Here is a 26,705-nt window from a genome sequence, read left to right on the forward strand (position 1 = left end):
GGTAGAATGCTATTTGCTCTTCAGGACTGGGGTTACATATAGCCAACAATAGGGACACCTAACTGGTAATGCTGGAAATGTGTGTATAAAGTATCTTGTTTATACACAGAAATTATAAACTATTTATACATAGGGTTTAAATTTAAAATGGATAAAGAAATCAACAATGATCTTTAAAAGGTATGTTTTAGGGAAATGTAAACAATGTGACCTAAATGTTCTCATTGGTCCTATTATCTGGCCTTTCCATCACCTGATCCCTCCCCTTCCTCCCCACATCCTCCTTTTATTGATGATCCCAGAGCAAAGAGAAAGGTGCCAACAACACATCTCAACAGGCCCTTACAACAGAACACGTTTCATGACAGTAGTTTGGATAGCTCAGGCTCTCTCATGCAGAAAATAGAGGGAGGAAACCCTTGCAGTTTTTACCCCTCTTCTTTCAGCTGTCTTCCTGGTTCTCTCTGCTTACACCTATTTTCTGGTAATGCTGCACAAAGACAGTGCAGGCCATAAGCCCAACTTAATCTTTTGCTGAAATCTGTAGAACAAGAGCAAATGTTATCAAATAATAAGCCACAAGTAAAGGCACCTTGATTTGATTGACATTACAGAATAACTCATCCTAATTTCTTGTCATCTTTCCTCACCAATATGATAACCACATTCCTTGGCAGAACACTCAGTATCTCAGTGGAACTGCTAAGAGCAGATTAAGTGTCAGATACATCAACTGGTGCCCTTAGGAGTCACAGAAAGAAGGTCATGACAAAGCAGGCTAACAGTGATGATAAAGAGGAATTCAATGCAATAAAAGTAACCCAGGATTTCCTTACTAGATGTAGTGCTTAGAAATTCCTATTTCAAGCATTTCGTCAACTCCCAATAATCACAGTGGGTAGATTATAGACACTGTGGGCTAGGCCTGGACAGTTGTTTACTCTCATGCTGGATTTTATATCCTGGCTTTCAATTTCTAGGGACATTCATCAGCTGATCACATCTGAGTATTTTCTTTCCACTCCTTTCACATACAAGTAACCGTAAGCAGATAGCAGACCAGGACAAAAAAATGCTAGATAAGTGTAGGTGGATGACAGTAAAGATAACATGAGACCTCATCAAGAGATTCCTATCCAGAACTTGTCTCATAGTAGACACTCAGTAAATATTTGTTGAACTGAGTGGATGGAGTTATTGAAAAGTTGAATTAGAAGACGTTTAAGGTTTCTTCCCACCCTGTTACCTACGACTCCTCAGAATAAGATGATGGAAAACCTGAGTGACCTAGGAGATAGATGCCCAAACTCATCAGGAGCCAGACAGAGAAGTCAAAATGACGGGACTCATCTCAGGCCAAGATGGATGCTGAACGAATAAGTCAGGACTGATCCAAGCTGTTACACCCCAGCAGGATCCTTGGTCCTGGGTAATGCCCCAAAATTTCCACCTGGAGTCCAAGGGGACTAAAAAGAAGTTCTCTTAGGATTTAAGGTATAGACAAAATCTTAAGTGAAATCCCAGACCTTAACTTACTTAGGAAGTCTGAGAAGAGAGTACTTAGATGCATATTGGTGGGGGTGGTAATACTTTGTTCTGAGGCCCTGGATTTTATGATGCATTGTTTTTTCCAATATCACAGAAACCTAGAATTCGGGGCAGGAAAGATTCTTAGAAGTTATCTAAGCCCACCTTCAATCCAGTAGAGGAACTTCTTCTACAGCATCCCTAACAGAGGGTCATCTGGTCTCCAGTGACAGGAAGTTCACTTTCTCCAGAGGCAGCAGCAATGTTGCTAGACAGCTTCCATGTGGGCAGGTTCTTTCTCCTGATTCTAATGTCTACCCGCTAATGCAACAGAGGCCATGCCTGTTCCCTTATTTCTGGGGCAGCTCTCCTGAAGTCAGGAATTGCGTTGTTTTTTTTTTCCTTCATCTTCATGCCTGCCAGCAAACATCCCTCATTCCTTCGACTGTGGAGACATGGATTGTGGGTGCCTTAATGTGCTGCTTCCTTGACAGCACTCTAACTGATCTATGTAGTTCTTAAAATGAAGCTGGACAGATGAATGTTACAGAGTTGAATGCAGTGGTCCAGATATGGCCTGGCCTACAGAGAGGAGAGTGGGACTATTTCTTCCTATTCATTTCTAAATTATCAACACTATCTGTTTAATCATCTATTCTAAAATGGTCCCCCAAATGGCCGTTAAGTTTGCTGGTTCCTTAAATTCTAGGATCCTCATTCACCACTCACTTATCCTTATTTGTTTGTCTTCTGCTGGCTGGTTCATCTCCTATGCTACAATGCACTCCCATCTTGGGCTGCCTTTTACTATTACTGGTTTGGCACTGGGTAGGAAAATACCCAGGTTTCCCCTAAATTTCTCAAAATGTGTGTTCCTGTTCACCACAAATCCTCAATCTACCTGGCATAGAGAAGCTCTAAATACTTGTTGACTACATAATGAATAAATGCATGAATAAATAAGTAGCAAATGTTGGTCAGGAGAGGTGGCTCATGCCTCTAATCCCAGCACTTTGGGAGGCTGAGGTGGGTGTATCACTTGAGGTCAGGAGTTCAAGACCAGCCTGGCTAACACGGTGAAACCCCATCTCTAATAAAAATACAAAAATTAGCCAGTTGTGGTGGCAGGCGCCTGTAATCCCAGCTACTTGGCAGGCCAAGGCACAAGAATCACTTGAACCTGGGAAGCAGAGGTTACAGTGAACCGAGACTGCGCCACTGCACTCCAGCCTGGGTGATAGAGCGAGACTCAGTCTCAAAAAAAAGCATCAAATGATCAAATGTCACCTACAGGCTTGATCACACCAGCCTGTAATAATCCACCTCCAACAACAAGAGCCTGTCTTTTTAGCATCCTGGATCTGACCCAGATAAATAATTTCTTCTCATCAGTATCATCTACTGAGTCTAACAGTTAATTTTCATTGTTCCCTTTCTCTTCCAAAGCCATGGCTACACAGAAGAAAGTGGCAAATATAATCTGACCTGCTAAGTTATTCAGTTTTCCTACTCCAAACTTCACTGTCTTTAGAACAATCCTGTTCCATCCAACAGCCATTATGTGTGACATGTAGCCAACAGAATTAGGAAGTGACTGGTGGGCATGACTAGGTGAACTCTGTGGCCTGCCGGGCGCTTACACTTCATGAATGCAGGTCCCTCAGGAGGCAGGGCAGCAGGCATCACAGAACAGTTCTTCCCACTGGCAATAGGGCTCTTGCCTGCCCTGTGAAGAGCCTTCCGATTCTCAGGAGTGCAGATTGCAATGATGTGACCACCCCCTGAGAAGCAGAGAGCCTGCATCTTGTGTGTTCCTTCAGTGATAATGTATTATTCCACCTTTTTCATGACCTTCCTCTCAGCCCCTCTTGGGTTTTGTTCCCCTTCACCCCAGCGGAAACCTTTTCTTTTTAAATTGCTTCCAGTCTGTTTTGTCCCACTCTTTGCTTAACAAGTCAGAATGAAGAAAAGTATTCTTCCAACTCTTTCCCTCTTTATTCTAAAGAAAAGATGAGCATGAATTAGCTGCAGCTATGTGATGAACACGCAGGAATGAAAAATTTACCCTTTATGTCTTCCGGGATCCCAATTTCTTCTGTCTTTAAGAGAACTGAGAGTTCATCACAGGTCCCTATGAAAACTTCTATTGTAAATTGCTTCAGAAAATTCCTGGTTTTATGCCTGTTAGTCACATACTTAGGAAAAGTGCTTTAAAAAACTGCTTAGCTCCTAGATGGCTAAATTGCTAAATTACCTATATCAATCATGAGTTATTTAGTCTACCTCCTTGCCTCTGAGACAGATAAGAGTATTTCTTCTTTATAATGACCCCCAGAAAAAAAACTTTCATCCTTACATTCTTTGTCTCATGCACTCAAAGTTTATAAGTTCTTCTTCAGATATAACCCAAATCCCTTTTACTGAAGCTTAAGACCTTTTATCTTTTTTCTGTTCCCAGTGGATATCATAAAGAAAAAAAAAAACAGACACTATTCAGCAACTATTTGTTCACAGTCTTCTGCCTGAAGTTCTTCAGGGCTCACCATTCCATTTAACATCCTTCCAAGCATGTGATGACTGCTCTTAAAATCCCCTTTACTACCTGCCCATCACCTCCCAACCATCCCTTTACATTCATCTCCTCTTTAGCTCTCTGAAATGTAGTACTTGCCTCACTCAACACCTGCTTCAAGAACTTAATCAGCACATTCAAAAATTATCCCAGGTCTTCCAGCAAAGGCAAAGCTGGATATATAGCTCCTCCCTGTAATTCACTAATTCTTCTATAAAATGCACAGAGACAAGATGAAGGTTTTGAAAGCCCAAAGAACCATTTCTTATTTGCCACAACAAACATTTCACAGGCGTTGGCCCCACTAAGAGACAGACAGCAGTGCTGTTGCTGCTCAAGAACAAATATGGTGAGAGAGCACCAGGGCTGGACTCAGGAGGGTTGAGTTCTAGACCAAGCTCTGCCACTGACCCTTGTGAACCACACACATCCCCTGTCAGCCCCTTTCCCTAAGCAGGACATGACATGTATCTGCCTAGATTGCTCCTCAGGGCTCTCCCAACTCTCACATCTTGTGGTTCTTTGATCAAGTGAAGGTCTCTTCTCTCTCTTCTCAAAATACATAAACTATGTCCTTGGCATGTCTCCCACACCCACTTTGTGGCCAGTGCTACCTAGACCAGTGTTTCTCCCACTTTTTAAAATTATCATCCTAGGCCCTGAAGGAGCCTTTTTAGATCCTTTTTCCCTAATCACCCTACCCAGTGAAAATTTAATACCACACATATACTGTACCTTGGTAGAGTATGTATACCTGTGTTTAATACATGGAAAAAAAAATATTTTGCTATCCCCAAGAACCAATTTTCACTCTCTTTGGGGGCAATATCACTCCCACTGAAAATGCATGACCTAAATCAGTCTCATAGAGTGTTTCGTCTAACTGAGTGATACAGAGTCGAGTGTCCGGAGTTGCCACTTCCAGCTCCCACCCCATTCACATGAATCCCAGCAATAACAATGGGAATGAGGCAGACAATGGACAATGGTGTTCCAGGAATGATTAGAATCCACTGGAAGAGCAGAAACCACTAGGGTCCCTGGCAGGGATGGAGGCTCCTTCCAAAATTGGCATCAGCCCAGCTCCCCTCCCGCTCCCCTGCAGGCCATTACCCTTCCCCTTACCTTGGCACGCTGGCCAAATACGTCACAAGTTTCCGCAGGTCTTCCTGTCTTATTCTGTCATGATTGCTGCGAGCAGGGAAGGTCAGGATGGGTCCGCCTCGCTTATCACGACCCCCTGCAAGGAGAAGGAAGAGAAGAGTATTTAAGAAAACCAGTCAGAAAGGAAAGCCACAGAGGAAAAAGAAATCTGTCTGAGTGCTGGGTGATCAGACAGAAATGGGTATCCAGAGAAATCGGGTCACTGCTTAGGACAAGGTGGGGGGGTCTAGATGCAGGTAGCACGTATGACCGTGGGCAAGTCTTTTGGCTTCTCTGGTGCCTCATCTGTAGAAGGCAGGTGAAAACAGTACTGTGCACATTACAGGGCTGTTGCAAGAACTGATGAGTTGGCACATGGGGATGCACTTGGAAAAGTAAAGCTCCCTACAAACGTGAGATGATAATGAAAGTGGTGATAACTGTTCTTATTGAGAAAACAAGCTGGTGGAAAGTGCTATGTTCTTTGGAAATTTAACCTCTAATTTACTTCTCTTTATAGACCTCTGTGAGGTGGGAGTGCTTGTGATGAGCTGACTACTATGATGAGAAGACCTCAAAGCATCCATCCCAGGATAGCATTACTGGGAGGTTTTTAGATTCATAGAAAAAGCATTAAGTATTTTTTACACAGCCAAAAAACCAACCCTGCCTGTCTGCCTGAGGTGCCACCTGTCACTCCTGCTGGAGGATCACATGAATCTTATCAGAAATCAGAATGCTCAAGGTCTTAATCACTGCAAATGCATATGTACATACTAAGATTACAAGTGTTTTCTAAACATCACATTTAAAATAACTGGAAGGAGTATACCAAAATGACAATTGCTGTTGCTATTAGAAGGCCAGGATTTTGGATCGTTGCTTTTTCTTTCCTCTACTTTCCAAATACCCTATTCACTATTTATTATATGATTTTAAAATGTATTCATTAATGGACACTATGCTTAGGAAGTGGAACCAAGTTTCTCAGGGGCGTTAGATAGGAAAAAAGTTAAGGGTAACTATGACCTTACAGGGCACTGGCCATTACACAAAGAAAACCACTATGTCATGATCACAGACTCCTCACACCACATCTCAGGTGGCCACTGGATATTACCCCAGAGTAGGACCACAAAGGGATCTAATGAAAGAGAACGGAGAGGTGCGAACCTCACCAATACTGGAAAACAAGGATCTCTTACACAGAGGGTGGAGTCTCCCAGGGATCCCGCCCAAGTGTGAGTTCATGAATAAGGTTTCCTTCTGGTTAAGGGGTCCAGAAGCCACACAGATAGAGGGGAGGCTTGACAAAAAATCAATCCAGAATACCCTTGAGGAGGAAGTAAGGAGGCTGCAGAGAGAAAAGGATTACACAAGATCAAGGCCACTGTGAGATTCAGCCCTGATGAAAAAGTGTTTCAGCACCACCACCACTGCCCAGCGCCCCCACTCAGGGTAGATTCATACAGATTAACTCAGAGTTGGACCTTTCATACCACTAGCCCTGGTCCTTTGACATGATAACCACCCTTGTCTCATCTGCCTTGGAAATGGTCCCCATCTCTCCGTTGCCTTCCACATGAGGAAAAGGAAGCAAGAAAATTAAATGGAAGGTTTCCCAAAAGCTGGGAGGTCCTCCAACACTCTCAACCTTCCCCTCTATCCTTGACCTCACCCCAAGCATTGTCACTCTGGCAGTTTGTTTGTTTGCTTGTTTTACCATAGCTATTGTTTTTTTCCTGAACTTCCTTGGACATTTTACAAGTAGAGTCTTGGAACCACAAGGAACCACAGCTCTGACTGGCAAACAGTGGCTTGGAGGGCTGGCTGACACTGCCCCTCCCAAGCTGGAACCAGGGCTGGCCTTGGAGACATGAGATTCAGGATCATGGCTGGGGAGGTTTTTAGATGGCTGGAAGATAGTTGCTTTTTCTTTCCTCTACTTTCCAAACTTCCTATTCACTATTTATTATATGATTTTAAAGTGCATTCACTAATGGACACTATGCTTAGGAAACAGAATCAAGTTTCTGCTTTTTTTTTTTTTCCCCTGTCTGAGACTCCTGAGAAACTTGGTTCCACTTCCTAAGCATAGTGTCCATTAATGAATGAGCTTTAAAATCATATAATAAATAGTGAATAGGAAGTTTGGAAGGTTCAGATGGCAGGGAAGGAGGGGTTAGAAGAGAAAGCCTGGGGAATTCTAATTCCCCACATCCAGAAGTGTAGATAAGGATTCAAGAGGAGGCAGCAGGATCAAGCCATGTGGTGTTCAGAAAGGAAGAGACCTTTGAAGATTATAGAAAAAAGGAGAGGAATGAGCCTAGAGGAAGAGAATCTTTATGCTGGGAAGGGTAGGGACAACAATGGAGCAAGGTCTCAGGGAAGGCACAAGGTGGGGGTCCAGCCCACAGCAGATGGGGCTGCCCCCCTCTCTGAGGCAGGCTGTTGAACTCCAAGAGAGAGGAGGAAACGGAGATAGGTGATGGAGAGGGAAGAGTTCAGCCTGCCTGAGGGACATGGTTCTTTGAGTGGAACAGTAGACAACAGCCAGTCCAGGGTCAGGGTAGGCTTAGGGTACTGAAGAGAGGGAAATGAAACCATCACTGGAGAACTTCTCTCGAGAATGACAGTAGGACTGGGTAGGACATGAGCTTCAGGGTTGCTGACAGGGTACTAGGGCACAGCGAAAACTCTGTTGAAAGCTTTGGCCACAGTATCTGTGCCAGGCTCCAAGCAGTGAAGGCAGAGTGGAGCTAATGCACCTATAAATGGGGTATGCCCAGGGAGGGTGGGAGATGTCCTGTTGGATGATGAGATCCCAGAAAAGAGGGAAAGGTGTTGATTTTATTCCTCTCATATCCATCCTCTCCCAAATGACAAGAGGATATCAGAAAGGGTCAAAGTAAGGGACTAAAATCACAGATAGACATATCAAGGGTCAACATCTTGGACGTGCATAATCATGGTAGGTAGGTGGAGGACTTTGGTACCAAGAAGGCTGAGCAGCAATGAAGCTATAGGATTTGATCAATAATTGACATAGATGCTGAAATTACAGAGGACAATAAGCAGAGATGAATAATAAGGACCCCATGATAAAGTCAATATAACAATAGATCTGCAAGATGTTAATGGATACACATCACAGACACATAAATTTTTAGGGAATGAGGTTATTCTATAGTTTGGAAAATGCCAGATTAAAAAAAAATAAAGTTCTTTACTGCAGGACTTCCCAGAGCCTTAAAATGTTAATGTATTTTAATGGACATTGTAATTCTCCAAGAAGGAGAGCTACAATGTCCAGCATTTCCCAAACTTCTTTGAGAGTAGAACCCCGTTTTCTTTGTAGAGGATCATCCTGTGGAACTGTTCTTGGAAAACACTTTGAGAGATGCAGGTCCAGAGTACAAAAGATTATGCCACAGCAACATAAGGTTCCCTGGGAACAGTGGAAACCAATAAGGAAAACCACATTGGTGGGAGATAAGGAGGCAGAGAGGAATCATGAGGAGGTGGCCAAAAGGAAGGAGTGTATGCACATAAAGACAATAGGGTGAAATGGACCCCACATGAGAAGGCTGGATAAAAGGGACAATGGGTGCTGTGACTTCTAAGTAGTACAAAGGACATCAGAGAGGCCAAGGGGAGCATAAGCTGTGAATGACAGAGCAGAACGGGGCAGTGCTGGATAACAATGGAGGCTCACTGAGGGACAGCCCCAAATCCTGTCTCACAGACATGCACACGCCCACATGCAGAAGCTTCTGGGCTGCCCTGGATTATTCACAATGTACGTTCCCATGGCAGCATGGCTTTCCTTTTGCCTGGCCAAGGCTGGGCGCTAGCAGGGGAGGGCAGGCTCAATTAACAAACAGCCTGTTTCTCTGCTCACCACCTTCCTTGCAGCGCTTTCTTCTTCTCAGAAAGAAATCCAACTGTTAAACTGCATTATTTAATTATAGGTTTCTTTATTTTGTTTTATTTTTGCGTTTTATCTTTTAAAAGCTCAGGATGTAAGAGCTGGTTGGTTTGGTGGGTTTTTTGTTTGTTTGTTTGTTTGCTTTTTTTTGGTTTTGGGGTTTGGTTCTGTTTTGTTTTTTGCTTTTTTAAGATGCAGCCAGTCATTATCTTCCCAGTTTATTCAGTGTCCTTCCCAGACATGGAAGGGCAATGTTCCCTAAGCCCAGAAGTTTCTGGCACCACAAGCGCAGGTGCAGTTGAATAAGGCTTACCTCAGTGGACAAGCCCCTACCACTTGAGAAGGTTTTTTTCTGAGGCTCTGCCCAGGGCTCTGACTGAATTTACATGGGAAAAAATAAACCATGAACATCAAGCAAGGGTCTCCACGTCAGAGTGTATTGTGCATGCATATGCCCCAAACTGATGTGGAATAGGATGATTCTCAGAGGAATACATTAGATCCAGGAAGGTCTCCTGGAGGAGGTAAAGTAGGAACTGACTCTGGAAGGAGAGGAAAGGCTCAAACTGGCAGAAGGTATGGAGAACGCACTGCAGAGGAAAAGAAGTGTCAGGCACAAGAGAAATGGGAGTATTGGCAGGATATCCAGGGGACAGGAAGAACATCAGGTTAACTAACGACCATAAAAAGAAGGAAGAAAAGATAAGACTTGGCTCCCAGAGGGCTCTGGGTCACATCCTTGGGAGCCCAGGCTATGGGGATCAGCAGAAATCAGAGGCCTGGCACTGCTGGGTGGCCTCTAGGATTTCTGCAGAAGGTCTTCCCATATGCTTAGCAAGCAATCAGAATCCAAGTTTCTAAAGGTTTTAAAGGTTGTGTTACCTATAACTCTCCCCATACCCAAATCACTGCTGCATAATCCTGCCAAGGAGTTGTTCTGCCTGTGCTTCAACATCTTTAGTGGCAGGGGGCTCATTACCTTATAAGATATACTAGCCCCTAATGGGAGAGGCAGCTGCCAGGTCACTCTCATCTAACAGGAATGACAATAATAAATTACTATTGCTACTACTGCTAACAATAATTACAATAATATAGAATGCACTTAGTCATTACAAAGTCTTCTGCACACTCCCATTGCATGCCTGCCCTCACCTCCTACATCTACACTCTGAATCATCATGCTCTTGCCTTTTCTCCGATGAGGTGGGAGACAACTGCTGCTTAACTTCCCCTTTCCTTTATCCTCTCCCCACCTCCTCTTCTCTCTGTTTTGGCTGTCGCCCAATAGCCAGACCAACAGTGCCTGTGGCATGAACCTCTGCTCTACAGGACTGGACTAGTTCTTGCTCTGTGACTCCACTGCTACTCCTTGTAGATAACCACAATCACTCAGAAATAAGGGTTTGGTCAATGTGGTATAAGCACGTGGCATGTTTCTCAAAATACGATCTTTGGCTACTAACACCGTCTACCCCAGCCCCTGCCTCAGACCCTACCAGAAATTCTGATCCAGGAGGCCTAGAGTGGAGCCCTGGAACAGGCACCCAGAGTGATTCTGGCATATCTTATTGTTTGAGAACAACTGCCTTAGGGGCTCTGGCCAGTCTTTGGCTTCAATTATATCAGGGATCACCGGACTTTTTCTTAAAGGGTCAGATAGTAAATATTTCAGGCTCATGGGCCAAATGGTCTCTGCAATAGCTACTCAACTCTGTTGTTATACCAAGAAGGCAGCCATCAACACAATCTGTAGTAGGTTGAATAATAGCCCACAAACATATCATGGCAAAGACTTTGCAAATATGATTAAGTTAACCATCTTGAGATAGGGCGATTATTCTAGATTATCTAGGTGGGCCCTAAATGTAGTCACAGGTATCCTTAAAAGAGAGAGGCAGAGAAAGATTTGACACAGATGCAAGAGGAGAAGGCAATTTGACCCTGGAGGTAGAGATGGAAATGATGCAGTCACACGTCAAGGAATGTCGGCAGCCACTGGAAGCTGGGAGAGGAAAGGAACCAATTTTCTCTTAGAAACTCTGGAAGCACAGCCCTGCTGAACTCTAGATTTCAGCCCCATGAAACTGATTTCTGGCTTCCAGAACTGTGCAATAGTAAGTTTCTGTTGTTGTAAGCCACCAAGTTCATGGAAATTTGTTGCACCATCAATGGGAAACTAATACACTCCATAAACAAACACATTGCTGTATACCAATAAAACTTTATTTATAAAAACTGGTGGATGGCCCACCAGCTACAGATTGCTGACCCCAGAGTGAGACATTAAGAGGTCTTTGTGCACAAGATGTATGGGAGAGAGAAGTCAGATATAAATATTTGGAAGTCATTATTCAGAAAAAAACAAAAACTAAACATCTAAACATGAACCCTCACTTGAGTTCCCTTTGCCAGGACAGAAAGATAAGGAGGAAACAAAAACTCCTTTAAAAATCTCCTGTCCCTGATCCATGCAGAAATGAACTCAAGTAAAACCTCAGGGAATGTGCCAAGTGCACAGATTCTCCAGTTGGAGCAATTCTCACAGGGCCAGGCCAGGGGGCTGAGGTTGGGTAGGAAGCTCGGGGAATGTCCCTTTGGTTCTGGGTGTCCTTTAGAACACTCAGCTGGGGCCAGAGCCCTCCTTTCTCTCTCCGTCTGCTGCAGCAGAAAGAAAGCAGCTGCCCCAAGCATAACTTCCCCACCCCTACTTCTCCCCCACTAACACACAAGTGAATCTGAACACATGTGCACACATACAACTTCTCTAGGTCCTTTACAAAAGAAAGTCCCACAAATACTCACCAGACACGAAGGCCACTTTTTCCTTTAGGATAGGAAGGACATCAGAAGCTTTCAAACCATCATTCCGAAAAGACCCTGTGGGACAACAAACCAGAAGGAATCAGGGTGAGAGGAGCCAGCTGGCTGAATCGCAGGGTCCCATCCTCAGTCTCCCAATCCCATCATCAGTCAGCAAGTCCTGCCTTGTCCAGGTCCTACAGCCCAGCCTGATGGACCAGGAGAGGGTCCGCAACAGAAGGGATACTTCCACATCACGCCAGCCACAGGGGTGATCAGGGCTGCAACCCCCCGGTCCTTCTCAAGGAGAGGACAATCCAAGTCATCCTCCCCACGTGGACAAACCTCCATGCCGTGGGGGCAAAAGAAAAAAAAAACAGCCCTGTTGCTATTGAGCAACTTGAAGATGGGGGACTTTTAAAAAATCATGTTTGTACCTCTAGTGCCTAGCACAGTGTCTTGAACATACTCAGCACTCAGGAAATATCTGTTGAATTAGTTAATTGATATCAAGATGGATTACAAAGTCCTAAATAATCCTTCTTGCCTTTCCTCTGGCACAACAACTATTAGTCTTTATTTTACAAACAAGGAAAGTAAACCACAAAACTCCTACAGATGGAAGCAAAGTTGATGACAATGCTCCTCTCCCCACCTCTTCCTCCTCCCCTCAATGTCATCATCATCAGTCCACGATAGACAGGAGATGGGGAGACACAAATCTCCTGGGAAGGAAATGCACTACCTTGTTTAACTTGTTCTCTTTCTAAATCTTGCTTCTCATTTAGAAAGTCCTTTCTATGTTCTAGTTGAGTTCCTGTTAGGGGGCTGGAGGCAGAAGCTTGGGGCTCACAAAGAATGGAAACTAAAGATGTGCCTGGAGGAACAGTAGCCTCAGGAGGCAAAGGACAATCCAGCCCAGTGTGAGATTTGTGGGAAGTCAGGACCCAGCTTCCACATACACAAACCCCAGGCTAGCCCATTTTACCCCTATCATTTAACCTAAGAACCCCACAGGGACTCTCAGGGAGAGCCACCCACACTTACAGCAATTCGAGCTATAACTGGGGTCTCTGTTACGTGTCGCCATTAGGGACATGACACAAATACACCTCAGAAGGCGAGCGGTTGTATGTCAGCTCAGAGAGCAGAACCAGATACCATGGATATCCCCTCTAGTGCCTTTCTCCACTTGGCTTACGCCCTTGGGGTCCAAATTTGACAATTGACAGAGGAAAACAACATGCTGGACAGGACAATCCCACTCAATCCTTCAATCTCTAAACATTGACTGTTTCAAGAAACCCATCTGGGAATTTTGGCAATAAAATTCCAGGCCAGGCATAAGATCACTGGCCTAGGGAAGTGAAGTGGGCCAAGTGCACACTCAACCAAGGAGGAAGAGAGATGTGTCCTCAGAATGCCAGTTTCTATGATCAGAGGTCATACCCTAAACCTAAAACAAATTTCCTAAGTGTCTCTGACCATTTTGCCTATTTCTTCTCTTTCATTTTTCACCAAATGAAGACTGCAAGTTTTTTTATTCATCAGTTGTTTCTCTTTACTAGCTGACAGAGAACCAGCTACAAGGCTCACTTTGAGAAGACCTTGAGCAATAGGAAAACAAAGTAACACCATAAAAAAGAATACTCGAACTTCAAAGCCTATAAGCATTATTTTGAACTTTCTATCCTTAGTTTCTACAGATATTTATGCTGTAATTTTATCTTCTCCACAGAAAAACAATTAAATTTCACTAATAGAGGTTCATTAGGATCAACATAAATTATTATAGAATTTACAAATAGATATATAAAGTATTTTTTTCATCCTCATGCAATGAGGAGACATTTCAGCTTCCTTGGCAATCTATTAGGCTTTATCTGTTAGACAAGGATCAAGGATCTTTAACTAATACATGACTTGTTTGTGAACAACGATGCTTCTGTATCAAAATACATGATTTTCCTTTGTGAAATATATCTTTCTATACATTAATTTTAAAACACTTTCCTCTATATCACCATGCACTCTACTAATTTCTATAGAAAAAAATGTAATATAAAAGTTAAATTTCAGTCCTGTCTTCTTTCGGATTATTTACAAGTTCAATAGCAAGGCCCAAACTAATGAGATTTACTATACAAAAAGAGTCCACATAACTCTCTTCTCTCCTAAACTCTTGTCCTATTTTTTTCTACTGCTGTCACTCTTGTCCTCTACTGTGTTGCAGTACACAAGAGGGTCCTAATTCTAAATAGCCCTAAGACCTTAAGGAAGGGTTTCAAATTTGCTATAATGGAAGCAAAGGGTTCCCCATCCTATCTCCTCTCTACTCCCACCCTTGGAGAGGAAGAGGAAGCTCCAAGTCTCATCCATCACACCCACTCATTGTGCCCCACCTCTTCCTTCTCCCCACCAGGGCCCAGGACCGGAGAGAAGGTATGCAGCTTGTCCACGCAGCTTGCAGTCATGGGCTCCAGTAAATGTCAATACCTTGGGTTCGGCTGTTCTAGGATTCCTAGGGCTTCTACTTCCCAGGCCAGGGTCCTCCCCAACCCTGTAGAGGCCACTGCTGGGCCTGGTTGTGTGTCCACCATAAGAAAACCTAAAGTGTCCAGATTTACAAAATCCAAACTAGGGGACAATCATTTCCAATTACAACTAAAATTTTCGTATTATAAAAGGATTTGCTCCAGAGTCTCTTCAAATAAAAATTCCCCTAGTGATTTGAATTAGTTTTTCATTTGCCAAAAATTAAATTACATATAACTTTTCAACAATATATGTATTATGTGAAGCCAAGTAGAGCTAATTAGCCCAGCAGCTCAGAAATTGGTGACCTTGCATATAAAACCTATTTGCACTGGCTAAAAATCCTATGTATCATATCTATTCCCCCAGGGCCCTTGTGAAACCAGCTGTTGGAATATATAATAAAGGAGAAGTTCATTGAATGCTAACTCAAACGGGACCAATGAAATAGCAACATGTTCTCACTATCAGGTACGTGTCTTGGTAGACTCATGGTATATGTTCAATAAATATTTAATGAAAGAATAAATGAATGGATGAAATGTTGATCCTTCCTAAAATGACTTATACAAGGTCAGTGACTTCATCTGTCACACCAAGCACTGGCGATCTGAGTAGATGCCCTCCAGGGTACTACTCAGCTCTAATACTCTGAGACTTTCTAAACCTTCTCTTCATATTTGTTGGCCTTTAAGATCCTCAGGTTATCAGATCAATATGCTTTAAAAGGAAGCACTGGGAATAAATTCCCTAACAAGATTCATTGCACCTTGGGAAGATAAAACATTTTACTGGCTTCCTGGCCCATTTTTCCCCCAGAATCAGTTTACAGATGCTCAGGGGCAGATAACCCCACTTCGCAGGTAGCCCAAAATGCCAAAATGGGAGAATAGTGATGGAAGAACTTCAATGAGGCTTAACCTCTTGAAGAAGGCAAGCTTACATTGCCATTGTTATTTCTGGTATAAGGCATATTTGATAGAAGTATTAGAAAATAAACTCTAGATCATGCTTGTGCAACCTGTGGTCCTCAGGCCTCAGGCAGCCCAGGACAGCTTTGAATGCAGCCCAACACAAATCTGTAAACTTTCTTAAAACATTATGAGATTCTTTTGCAATTTTTTTTAGCTCTTCAGTTGTCATTAGTATTAGTGTATTTTCTGTGTGGTCCAAGACAATTCTTTTTCTTCCAATGTTGCCCAGGGAAGCCAAAAGACTGGACACTCCTGCTCTAGACCAAGCATAGACCTGTTTCCATCTAAAAAAACAAACAAACAAACAGGCTTGCTACCTCTAAAGAAGGCCTCAGAAGACATTAAGAAAAAAAACCCTAAGCCCTTGGAGTTGCTGCAGGAAAAAACAAAAAACAAAATCAGAGGTGGCACCTTCATGGACCTGACTCAACGTGGGTGGTGGGTGTTGTGCCTCTTCTTAAGGACAAAGGCATGCTTCGCTGGCATTCAGTGCTAATCCCACCCCATTTGTGTCCTGCTGCTGTCAGAATTACAAGCCTGCTGTTCTGTTAATTAGCAAAGTTGAAATGCTCCGCATCTATTAAGGAAGTACAAATTACCCCTGCCATCTCCCCAGGATCCTCCAGCATGGGTCTTCTCCAAACCCCACTTTGGCTTCTCCTTCCTCCAAATGTGTTATGCTTACATTGTTTCTAGTCATCATTTCCCATGTTGGAAAATGCCAATCATCCTCACTGTGGCTCCCAGCCTCTGTGTGACCTTACATGGCAATGGTAAAACTGGCCCTTGAGCCCCCAGCCCTGTCTGTGGTTTTGTGGGTCTAGAGAAGCAGTATATTCCCCAGGGCACCTGGGTGCCTTGTGTTCTATATTAATCTCCTTCAGAAAGCATTCCTGATTTCAACAACTGAAGAAACAAACAACAGAGTGAGCGTTTATAGAGCATTGGAGTTTCAAGCTGCCAGAGTATCCACAGATTGCTCTTTGTTTCCTTTTGGTTCTCAGTCACACCCCTTTAATGTGCACCTATTTAGAAGTTACTATGTAAGTGTTCTAATGTTGCTTCAAGTGGGCCTGAGCCCTGTTTCTGCACATTTCCCTATGCTCAGGTTTCTGCCTTCTCTTTCTACTTCACCCGTGTGGTGTCCAGTATAGAAGCCTTACTCAAAATGGCACTGAGTCACTGACTGAGAGGCTGCATAAAGGAGATCCGGCTTACAATTGAGAGGTGCAGGAGCTCATTTGGCTGGACCTTAGTTTGGTTGTAATTTTGAAATTTTCCTATTCCTAAGGTCATTATTTCATTAATTCTATATTGAGCACTTACTATGTGCCAGGCCATATGTCGGGCTTTGGTGATAGTAAGACAAATAAGAAATGGATCCTGCTCTCCAAGGGGGCTTCCAAGCAGAGAAAGACAGGTTTCCAAATAGGACAATTAACTGTTATCAGAGACAGGACACCACCTGTACAAAATGCAAGGAGACTCAAAAAAAAAAAAAAAAAAAAAAAAAAAAGAGCTTCTTAAAGATGAGTCCTAAAGCCTTGCTACTCAAGGTAATAAGCATCACATACACCTAGAACCTTGCTGGAAATGCAAAATCTCAAGTTCCACCCCAGACTTACAGAGTCAGAGCCTACATTTTAACAAGAAACCCAGGTGAGGCCAGGCATGGTAGGTCACATCTATAATACTAGCACTTTGGGAGGCTAAGGCAGGCAGACGACTTGAGCCCAGGAGTTTGAGACCAGCATAGGCAACATGACAAAACCCTATCTATACAAAAAATACAACAAAAATTAGCCAGGCATGGTGGTATGCATCTGTAGTCCCACCCACTCGGGAGGCTAAGGTGGGAGGATTGACTGAGCCAGGGAGGTCGAGGCTGCAGTGAGCTGTGATCATGCCACTTCACTCCAGCCCGGGTGACTGAGCAAGACCCTGTCTCAACACCCCCCACCACACACAAAAAAAAACTCAGCTGATCCATACACACATTACACTTTGGGAAGTTGTGTACTAAAGTATGTCTTTCCATTCCAGAGTTGCCTCAGAGGCAGAAGATGGAGAAAAGCATCCTGTAGCCTGGCCTAAACAGGACCCCTAAAATCTCATCTAACACTACTCATCACCCCTCCGGCCCCTATCATGGGAAGACTCCTCTCCACTGCCCAGAGATTCCAGAGATTCATCCATTACCCTATAATAATCTATTATTCAAACTCAGCTTTGGAATAAAAAGGCTATCTGGGAGGTAGATAAATTCCCCCTCCAGGGCATTAAGAGTGGACTACATCTTACTTTTTGGTGGCAGGAGTGTTTATGAATAACACCTGTCCAAACCGCTCAGCATTTTGGTAGCTTAAACCATTCCTTCATGTATCAGATGTTTTAATTTCACCACAAATCTTCCTTCCTACCCTCAGAGCCCTACCTTCTCTAACTACTTTCGGTAGCATAAATACTGTCACCGATAATATTTACAGACCAAGATGCCATCTCTAAGATAGCCCTGAAGGACAGAGAAGCCAGTCTGCTTATGCCTCTTTATCCCACCTGCACCCCCACTCACAGGTACAAAGCCCTGAACACTGGGGAAATGCTGGACAAGAAACAGAAAGGAGGGGTGCTCCCACCTGGGGAGCTCTGCATCTGAGAACACAGTGCCCATCTCAGGCAATTCTCTGCCTTGGAGGGGAAACCCAATTTCTGCTGAGTTTCCAGCCTAATAAAATACCGAGTGTCCATTTCCCCCAATACCAGGAAGCTAACAGACTGCATAAAAAACCAGTGAAGACTCTGAGATTCTGATAAAAACCTTCCCACCCTTCCCCCAACCTGACCATCCTGTATCCACTATATCTTAATTATTGGTGCCATCATCCACAGAGCTAACCAAACAGAAACCTGGGAAGCACCCTAGACTCCTCCCCCTCCTCCATCACACGTATTGATTCAGCTACTTGGTTCTGTTGATCCTACCTCTTAAATCTCTCTCTAATGTGTCATTTCCTCTGTGCTGTTTCCCTGGCCTCCCCATCAAGCTGAGCTGTCTCCAGTTGTACTTTATAATCCATCACTCCTGAATGGCATTTATGTGTTTTCGTTTACTCTCCACTAACTGATCCTGATGCCTTGAGGGTAGCGACCATGTAGTATTCCTTGTTCTACCCCAGAACCTCGCACCGGGCCTGTCACAAAAAAGAGTCAAGAAATACTGAAACTGACCATGCACAGGCACAGAGAAGACAGAGAATGGCAAGTTGAGATGATCCATCAGGTCAGTCTCCACAGAGAAGATGATCTTCAAACTAGAATGTAAATAACAGAAGAGGCAAGGGATGGTGGGAAGCAGTACATGCCAAGGCAGAGAGGGAGGGGCAAACAAACTGTATGCCGTGGATGAAGAGATTTTACTCAATGAACAGAAAAGCAGAGTTAGAGGGTGATGAAAAGGAGTGCATGGAGGAGGGTGGGCTCTGTGGTCTGACTCCCAACAGGGTGGACACCTGGGGAGGCATCGGCAAAGATGCCACTGCAAGTGCCTTGGGAGACTCCGAGAGCCAAGTCTGTGCTACAGCAAGGGGCAGAGCTAGGTGGAATCTGGCTGGTCCCAGAAGGCTGTGGCTCCTGAACAGGGCTTGGCCCAGCAGGCTCTGATCCCAACCTCCAGGTCACATTCTGCTTTATCTCTGAGGATATGGGGAGGTTGGGACTTGGCCCCTGCTGAGGTTAGTGGTAGAATAGGGGGTAGGGGCACTGGAACTTTGTCTCTTTTGATCTTCTCCCTAAGTCCCAGGAGAGGCAGGAAGCATGTTTGTGGGTAACCTCCTGGGATCTGCTGGGACAGTAGCAGGCTGACAATTTGTGTAAGAACCCATGAAAGTGCAATGTGAAACTGAATCATAAAGGAAAGAGACTTAAAGTCCTGGTCTCTTCTGTGTAGAAAATAGACAGATGGAACCCTTAGGAGAAGACACTGTCAGTGAAACTGGAGTTAGTAGAGACCCTATTAGAAGCAAGATCTTCATTCCCGTCATTCTCCCTTCTTTCATCGCCTCCTTTCCTATGTTAACACAAGAGAAAAAGAGAGATGTGGCAAGAGTGGGAGAAAACAATAAGGAAAAGGGGTAAGAGCAAGAGATAAAGAGCTAGAGAGAAAGATACACACACACACATACACACACACACACAGAAAGAGAGAGAGAAAGATATGGAGGTGAATGTTCCTGTCTCCTCTTTATAGACACTAAGGAGCTATTAAGGAAACTGTTGAAAAATGCCGCCAGAGACTATAAATATGTTCCTTAGAGTTCTCCTTAAAACAACTACCACTGGCCAGGCTCAGTAGCTCACACCTGTAATCCCAGCACTTTGGGAGACCCTGGTGGGCAGATCACGAGGTCAGGAGTTCAAGACAAGCCTGGCCAACATAATGAAACCCTGTCTCTACTAAAAATACAAAAATTAGCCAGTTGTGATGGTGTGAGCCTGTAAACCTCACTACTCGGGAGGCTGAGGCAGAAGAACTTCTTGAACCCGGGAGGCAGAGGTTGCAGTGAACAGAGATCACGCCACTGCACCCTGGCCTGAGAGACAGACGGTGACTCCATCTCAAAAAAAAAAAAAAAAACAAAAAAAAACCTACCTCCAAGACAGGAAGTGTGTGCTTAGAGAAAGGAATAAACCTGGTAGAGAGAGAGAGAGACTGGGCAGCTTTATGTCAACAACCAAACACATAGCACAGTGTGGAGACCCACATGCCTCTCCCCAACCTGAAAATCTACCTGTGTGCAATGGGGCCAACTCCCCACAGTTGTCCTTCATCACTGTCACCCACAAACATCAAATGGACCAAGGAGCATCCCCCTCCTTAGGTGGCAGGTGTGCAGGAGGGATGGTGCAGCAGAGTTCTCCTCCTTGACCATGGGATTTCTAAGCAAAGGACACCCGGGAGCCTCTGCTAACCTGATTTCAACACAAAAAGGGGAAAAAAATATGTTCTTCTTTTGGCAATTGCTAAATACTGAGCTTTTCTAAGAAAACTGACCAGGCCTCCTGTAACCTGAGGCAGCAACCAGGGACTTGGCTGATAACTAGGTTGGGCAGCCGTTACACTGGAGAAAAGCAATGTCTACCTTCTCTCAACTCTGATATGCATTTGAAGTTTATTTCCATAAATGACCATCTTCTGCCCTGCACCATAGTGAGCTGGACAGCTCCCTTAGGGTGCCTGCCCTAACTGCTCAATCACCATCTGGGCTGGACTCACTTATCTGCCTCAGTATATCACTGGCATGTACCTCCCTGTTCTGCCATTGTCCACCACTGCATCTGGCTCCCTCACTAGACTCTAAGCTCATTGAGGGCAGGGGCTGAATACTTCTTTCAATGGCTTTAGTACTTGGTACACAGCTGGCACTTAATGGGTGACCCAGAGGCAGAGTTTTTCACATCCCAAGTGTCGTGACACCTTCTACGTAAAAAGTGTTTAGTAACTGCCATGTCTTTTCCTCCCATGGTGCTTCTTTGTGCTTATTTCTACCTTCATGTTAATCTTTCTCCCTCTCTCACATAAACTCTAATTGAGGCCAAATTCAATATTAACTTTCTAAAGTCAATATTAGCTATAAAGGCCTGGCTAATGGGCTACATTTGAGGAATGGAAATTTGTAACACTTTCTATTGCTAAATTAGCTCCATTAAAGATCACTAATAATTAGCACTTTAAACATATGGGTAACGCCTCTCTAAGCCTAGCTAATGAGCAAACCATTTCTGTTTATTCTTCACAAGATTTAATATTAGTTCAAGTTGAGACCTCAGCTGCAATACACACAGGCTTACTCACTCTTCCTCCCACCCTCCCTCTCCAGAAAAGTTGACATCTTGAGTATAGCGTAGACACAAGAAAATGGCCACTTCAGAAGTGATTCTACCCACCCACTGCGTTTGTTTTGAAACTGATTCTTTTCTAACTCACCAGGTTACCTAAAGTGCTCACACATCACAGGTAGTGGTGATAGTGGTAGATTTATTGTCTTTTTTTGTTACTTTAAGCACTGCTTTTGGATGGGTCCTCAAAGTAACATAGAATGTTAGCTTGTCAGTGATTATTGTGATCCAACTGTTGAACATTAGCTGTGTATTTGTTATTATAATGTATTTGGAGAGAGTTACAAAGGTGCCCAGGGGCAGAAGGTGTGTGCTGTGCAAGTTCAGACATAGAAAAGCTTTGCTCCTTGGGACCCTCATCTCAGTCCCCCTCCCTTTTCCCCAGCACAAATATCAATAATATTAATACTTAATTTAATCAGGGCATAAAGACTAGTTAAACATGAAATTGCTGACTTGAAAAGCCAGTTTGGGGCTCTGTCATTATGGAAGGCACTCTGGCAGGTATCTAAATATGAAATTGTCCAGCATCTCTTGGATGCCTCTCCCCTCAACCACCTCTCCAACTCCCATATGGGTGGCAGTAAAGTAGCAATGGCTGACCACAGAGTTTAGGGCAGAGGACCCTCACAGGCAGCTCCTGGAGCAGACCCTCTCACCCAAGCCCAGAGTTTCCCCCAACTCCCACTTGCACTCTTTCTGATTCTACAACCATGCCACTCCTGCTCCAGTGTCCTCACCATGACCATCAATGAGCAACATCACAGGGATACACTGACACAGACTGGGCACAGGTCCACCACATACATGGAACAACTAGGACCAAAGTAACAACCAGGTTTGCAGAACTGCAGGTATGGTCTGACAGCTGAGAACGGACACATCTAAAGGTCATTTTACTGAACAAACTAGCAAACTAAAGCACCCTCTCCCCACTGCCAGGACGTGGATGCCGCTGTCCTTGGTCCTGAACTAGTGTGATGTTGCTACTTGGAGTGGCTGCTGTCCATGCTGTCTTAGGATATGTCAACCAAAAGAGAAAGAGGCAGAGATGAAAGAGATGTTAAGATATATCATGCAGATAAAGAAATGTGAAGAAGCATTGGAGGGATATACATACAGAGAGATTACAGAAGAGAAGTTTGTTTGGTATTGTTTTCAAATTATTGTAGTAACCAAGAAGCAAAGGTCTGTGTACGTACCCCTACACACACACACACACACACAAACATACACAGATCCCATGGAAATGAGACGGCATGAACCCTATATGTCCCCTGATGCAATGTTCAGGTATCTAGATAAATTGGCTAACCATATCTGATGAATTAGCCATGGAAAGATTCCTGGAGTTTTAAGCAATCTTTGAGTCCCTACTTAAGTTATTGCCTTGGATGTCCAAACATATACAATTCAATTCAATAAATATTTATTGAGCACCTATATGTGGCAGGCAAAGTTACAATTACTGTGGGTACAAAGGTAAACAATATAGAGTTCCTGACCTTAAGGGACTTTTAATTTAAGGAAAGAGTCAGACAAACCAACATGTAATTTCAATATCATGCAAGAAATATAATATAGAGGTACACATGGTGGACAAATATTCAGATAACCCAAAAGAGATACTAAAACTCCAGCTCTAAAGAAGTCTCTAAAGTGTGAAAAAGCAGTAACAAGAGAAGAGGCAATGGATTATGGGATCATTACCTAGGTCCTAGATTGGACAAGACAGGTGATGAGTCTCTGGTGGGTCTAGGAGAAGAGAGGAGACTAACTAAGACACAATGGGGTTTTCCCATGACCTAGACCCTATCCATAATAACAAAGAGATGAGTTAATGTTTGCTGGAGATAAACAACAAAGCTTCCCCTGTGGACCTAGCACAACCAGGGCCCAGCATAAGCTAGAAAATTTGCCATGATTGGGAAAACATTTGACTCGTGATGTCTGCTATTTCTTTAGGAAGAAGCATAACAATGTTAAGTGCTAAATAGGAAACCAGGGGTGATCTGAATATCTCATGAAGCCAAAATCCTTCTCCAGAATTCTGGAGGGTAGACTGGGTAATCTTCAACTCTACTCACCAGAGGACAGACTAAGTTATACTTTTCACCTGACAAACTGAAGCAGGCCTATAAACCCTGCCTCAAAATGTATGTGATGGGGGAAAGCCATGAACCTCGTGAAACTGTATGCAAACCATTGCATATCTGTCCATATGTGTCTATTTTTCTGAGACAATCTTTAAGTCCAGTTGTCAACAGATTTTCAAAGGGATCTATGACACCCTAAATCGTTGAGAACTAGCCTAGGGCAGTCACAGTGAGTCTACAAGTTATCTTGGGTTCAAACCACTAGATCCTATTTTCTAGGCTCTGCCTCCCTCACAGCACACTTTATGACACTCATGGTTTAGCTGGAACCCAATACCGTGGTTGGGCTGGCAAAGAAAAAATGAAATGATTTTGATTCCTTAGCTGAGATAAATGGAAACTATGGCAGATGGCAGAAGGTGAAGGCTGTGTGAAGGATCCTGTTCTGTAAGAATAAGCTTTATTAGAGGTGGTTCTCTCTCATTATGGAGCTACTAAGAGCTGGAAGAACTGAGGTTAGTTGAATACAAAATGAGTTTTGTAGACACCAAGGCAGTACATTTCCAGCAAGCCTTCCAAACTGATGATACCCCTGCCATTGGAGGGATGATAACTTGACCCCAGGCCCTTCCTCGATTCATGACACTGTCAAGGTTAGAGCCAGCAGAAAGGGTCTGCAAACATGTTTAACAAGATCTGCTGGAGCCTGGATAAGAGCAGGATAAGGTTTCTGGAGTGTTCCTAGTGAGGCTGGCACCATAGGACACACCTGGCCATTACTTGCTCAACGTGCTGTCTTCTACTTAAGACAGCAAGCTCTCCCAGGACAGGCATGTCTTGAGGGGAAGGTCACAGCCCTGAGTTAAGCACAGACTTTGAACAGAAGTCTGACTCTCAGCTCCAGTACGTATTAGCTGTGTGCCCTTGGATGGCTTAATCTCTCTGGGTCTCTGTTTCTTCATATGAGATAAGAATACCTACACTTCATAGGCTATTGTAATGATTAAGGGAGGAAAATTGAAAAACCAGACACCTAGCTGATACTAAGTAAACATAACGCTCACTCTTCTCTGTTCATCTTGATATCACCTTCATGGGGCCTGACACATGGTAGATGTTCAATAATAAGTACTGAATATATGAATGAGTGAGCAAATGAACGAGTAAGTGAACGGAGTAAACTCAGAAAACGGCAGCTAAAAAATGCCTCCCCAACTTCCCACTGCATACCAGTAAGCCACACCGCTCACACCCATCTGTGTGGGTCCTCTGAATTTTTATTGTTTCCCTCTGCTACCCAATCTGGGCTATTCGGCGAGCACTACAACTACTCCTGCTCCCCTACCCAGGTGCCCCAGATGTAAAAGAAAGCCTCCTGTTCCCGAAGGAAGACCAGCTGCTCAGCTGATTGTGCATTTGTCCCTCCTCCTGTGGCCAGAGGGCTATGGTCAGGGGCATCTCCATGACCACAGCTGCCAGCAGCTGCCAGCAGCTGGAGGGCCTTGTTCCTTCTTTTCCCAACTCCTCTTCCCCTTACCCTTATGAGACTGGGTTCTACATAAAGGTCTACAGGTCAAGGTGGCATTTCTGAGAAGCATGCCTACTGAAAACACATCCTGATAGCGAGGCCACCATCTGAGATGAAGAAGCCACCACATCTACCTAGTAGGCAGCCTTCAGAGCCCCGTGGAGAGAGGTCTGGGGAGAGTCAGTGACCTGTGAGTCTTTTTCTTAGTTGGCCTTGAGTTGTCAGGCTGTAGTAAGTAGGGGGAATTCACAGAGAAACAAAAGCTGGAGAGGTTATGTTACCCTTAACACACAGAGCTAGGGGTGAAGGCACAGGAAAGTGGTGAATACAAATCCAAGTGAGTTGGATCCTAAAATCTGCTTGCTACATGTAGAATAAATGTCCCCAGGTTGCTTAGATTCTCAGTGCCATGCTCTCTGAAACGATTTTCTCACCTACTCCCCAGCACTCATAATTCTCTCCCAGTAATCTTAGCAGAAGACCTCTAGGAGGCTGGGATATCTGGTCCCCTGCTCTTTCAGATCCCTGGAAAAGAGGAGTCCTTGCCATGACTAGGGAGCCATGAGATTGTCTTGTCCATGGATAAATGTGCATGTGAACTCAGAACATAGCCTATATGCTAAGATTAGAATAATTTTAAGTTAGGGAGTAAAGAGATTTATGATAGCTTTATATATTTCAAAAAATCAGAAACAACCTCAAATGTTCAACCTCAGGGAAGTGGTTAAATAAACCATGGTATGTCTACTCAATGCATTCATTAAATATGCATTAAATATTATACAAGTATAATACCTTGGGAAATTTCCTGGTATATTGTTAAGTGTGAAAAAGATTATAAAACAGTTATGTACAACCATGTCTCAATTGTACATACAGTGTCTGTGTTTGTGTGTGTATAAAAACCATATATATGTACATATATATATGTACACAGCAGTTATCTCTGAAAAGTTGGATTACAGATTTTGTTAATGTTTCTTTAATTTTTTCTATGTCAGATTTTTCTTATTTATTCTTGAAATAATTGGAAAAGAGCAAATTCCCTCTTTTGTATATTGATCCTTCATATATAGAATATCTGTAAAATATTCATACACTTAAAAAGTTTAATAATTATGTTGTGGTTATGATAACAATTCAAATAGCATTTTAAGAGCAACCTTATTTAAAGTTCAGGACAACTGTGTTACACAGCTGTTCACTCTGCAGTGTGATCCTGTGGCAAATAAAAAATGGCTACCATTCATCACAGATGAAATTGTCTTATGACTAAAAGAGCTGAAGTCCAAATGAGCTGTAAAAGAAAACTCCATTTTTCATTAGGTATAATTTTCCATATATGCAAATAGGGTTTATCCCTTTGAAATGCAAGATATAAAAGAAGATTCAAGTAAAATAAAATTCCAATAAAATCACATGTTTTTTGGATTAAAAAGCTAAACATCACAGTGGATATCTGTTGAATGAATCTCTTAGTACCCACTATGTGCCAAAGGGATTTTCAACTAGATTTTTACCTATAAAAACAAATAGATAAAAATAATTAAACTTTTTTTAAAAGATAAATAATGGGTTGGGCTTGCCCTACCAGATATGAAAGTATATTTTTTAAACTCAAATTATTAAAAGGTGGAGCAGACACAAGAATTAACACGCAATGAATGGAGCCTGAAACATAGCCTTAATACAGATCTGGCATATT

At 43.4% G+C, this 26,705-nt stretch overlaps 1 protein-coding gene across 20 annotated transcripts in view; it reads right to left on the minus strand.

Moving 5' to 3' along the window:
- KALRN (kalirin RhoGEF kinase) overlaps nucleotides 1-26,705 on the minus strand; it is a 687,608-nt gene that overhangs the window by 481,022 nt on the left and 179,881 nt on the right. For all 20 annotated transcript variants that reach the window (XM_054551360.2, XM_054551365.2, XM_054551362.2 and 17 more), the window contains exons 2-3: nucleotides 11,976-12,050; nucleotides 5,225-5,339 (exon numbers count right to left, since the gene is read on the minus strand). In XM_054551360.2, coding sequence (XP_054407335.2) covers nucleotides 5,225-5,339; nucleotides 11,976-12,050 — 190 coding nt within the window. The remainder of the gene's footprint in view (nucleotides 1-5,224; nucleotides 5,340-11,975; nucleotides 12,051-26,705) is intronic.

Source organism: Pongo abelii, chromosome 2 (assembly GCF_028885655.2).
Source record: "Pongo abelii isolate AG06213 chromosome 2, NHGRI_mPonAbe1-v2.0_pri, whole genome shotgun sequence".
Classification (NCBI taxonomy): Eukaryota; Metazoa; Chordata; class Mammalia; order Primates; family Hominidae; genus Pongo; species Pongo abelii.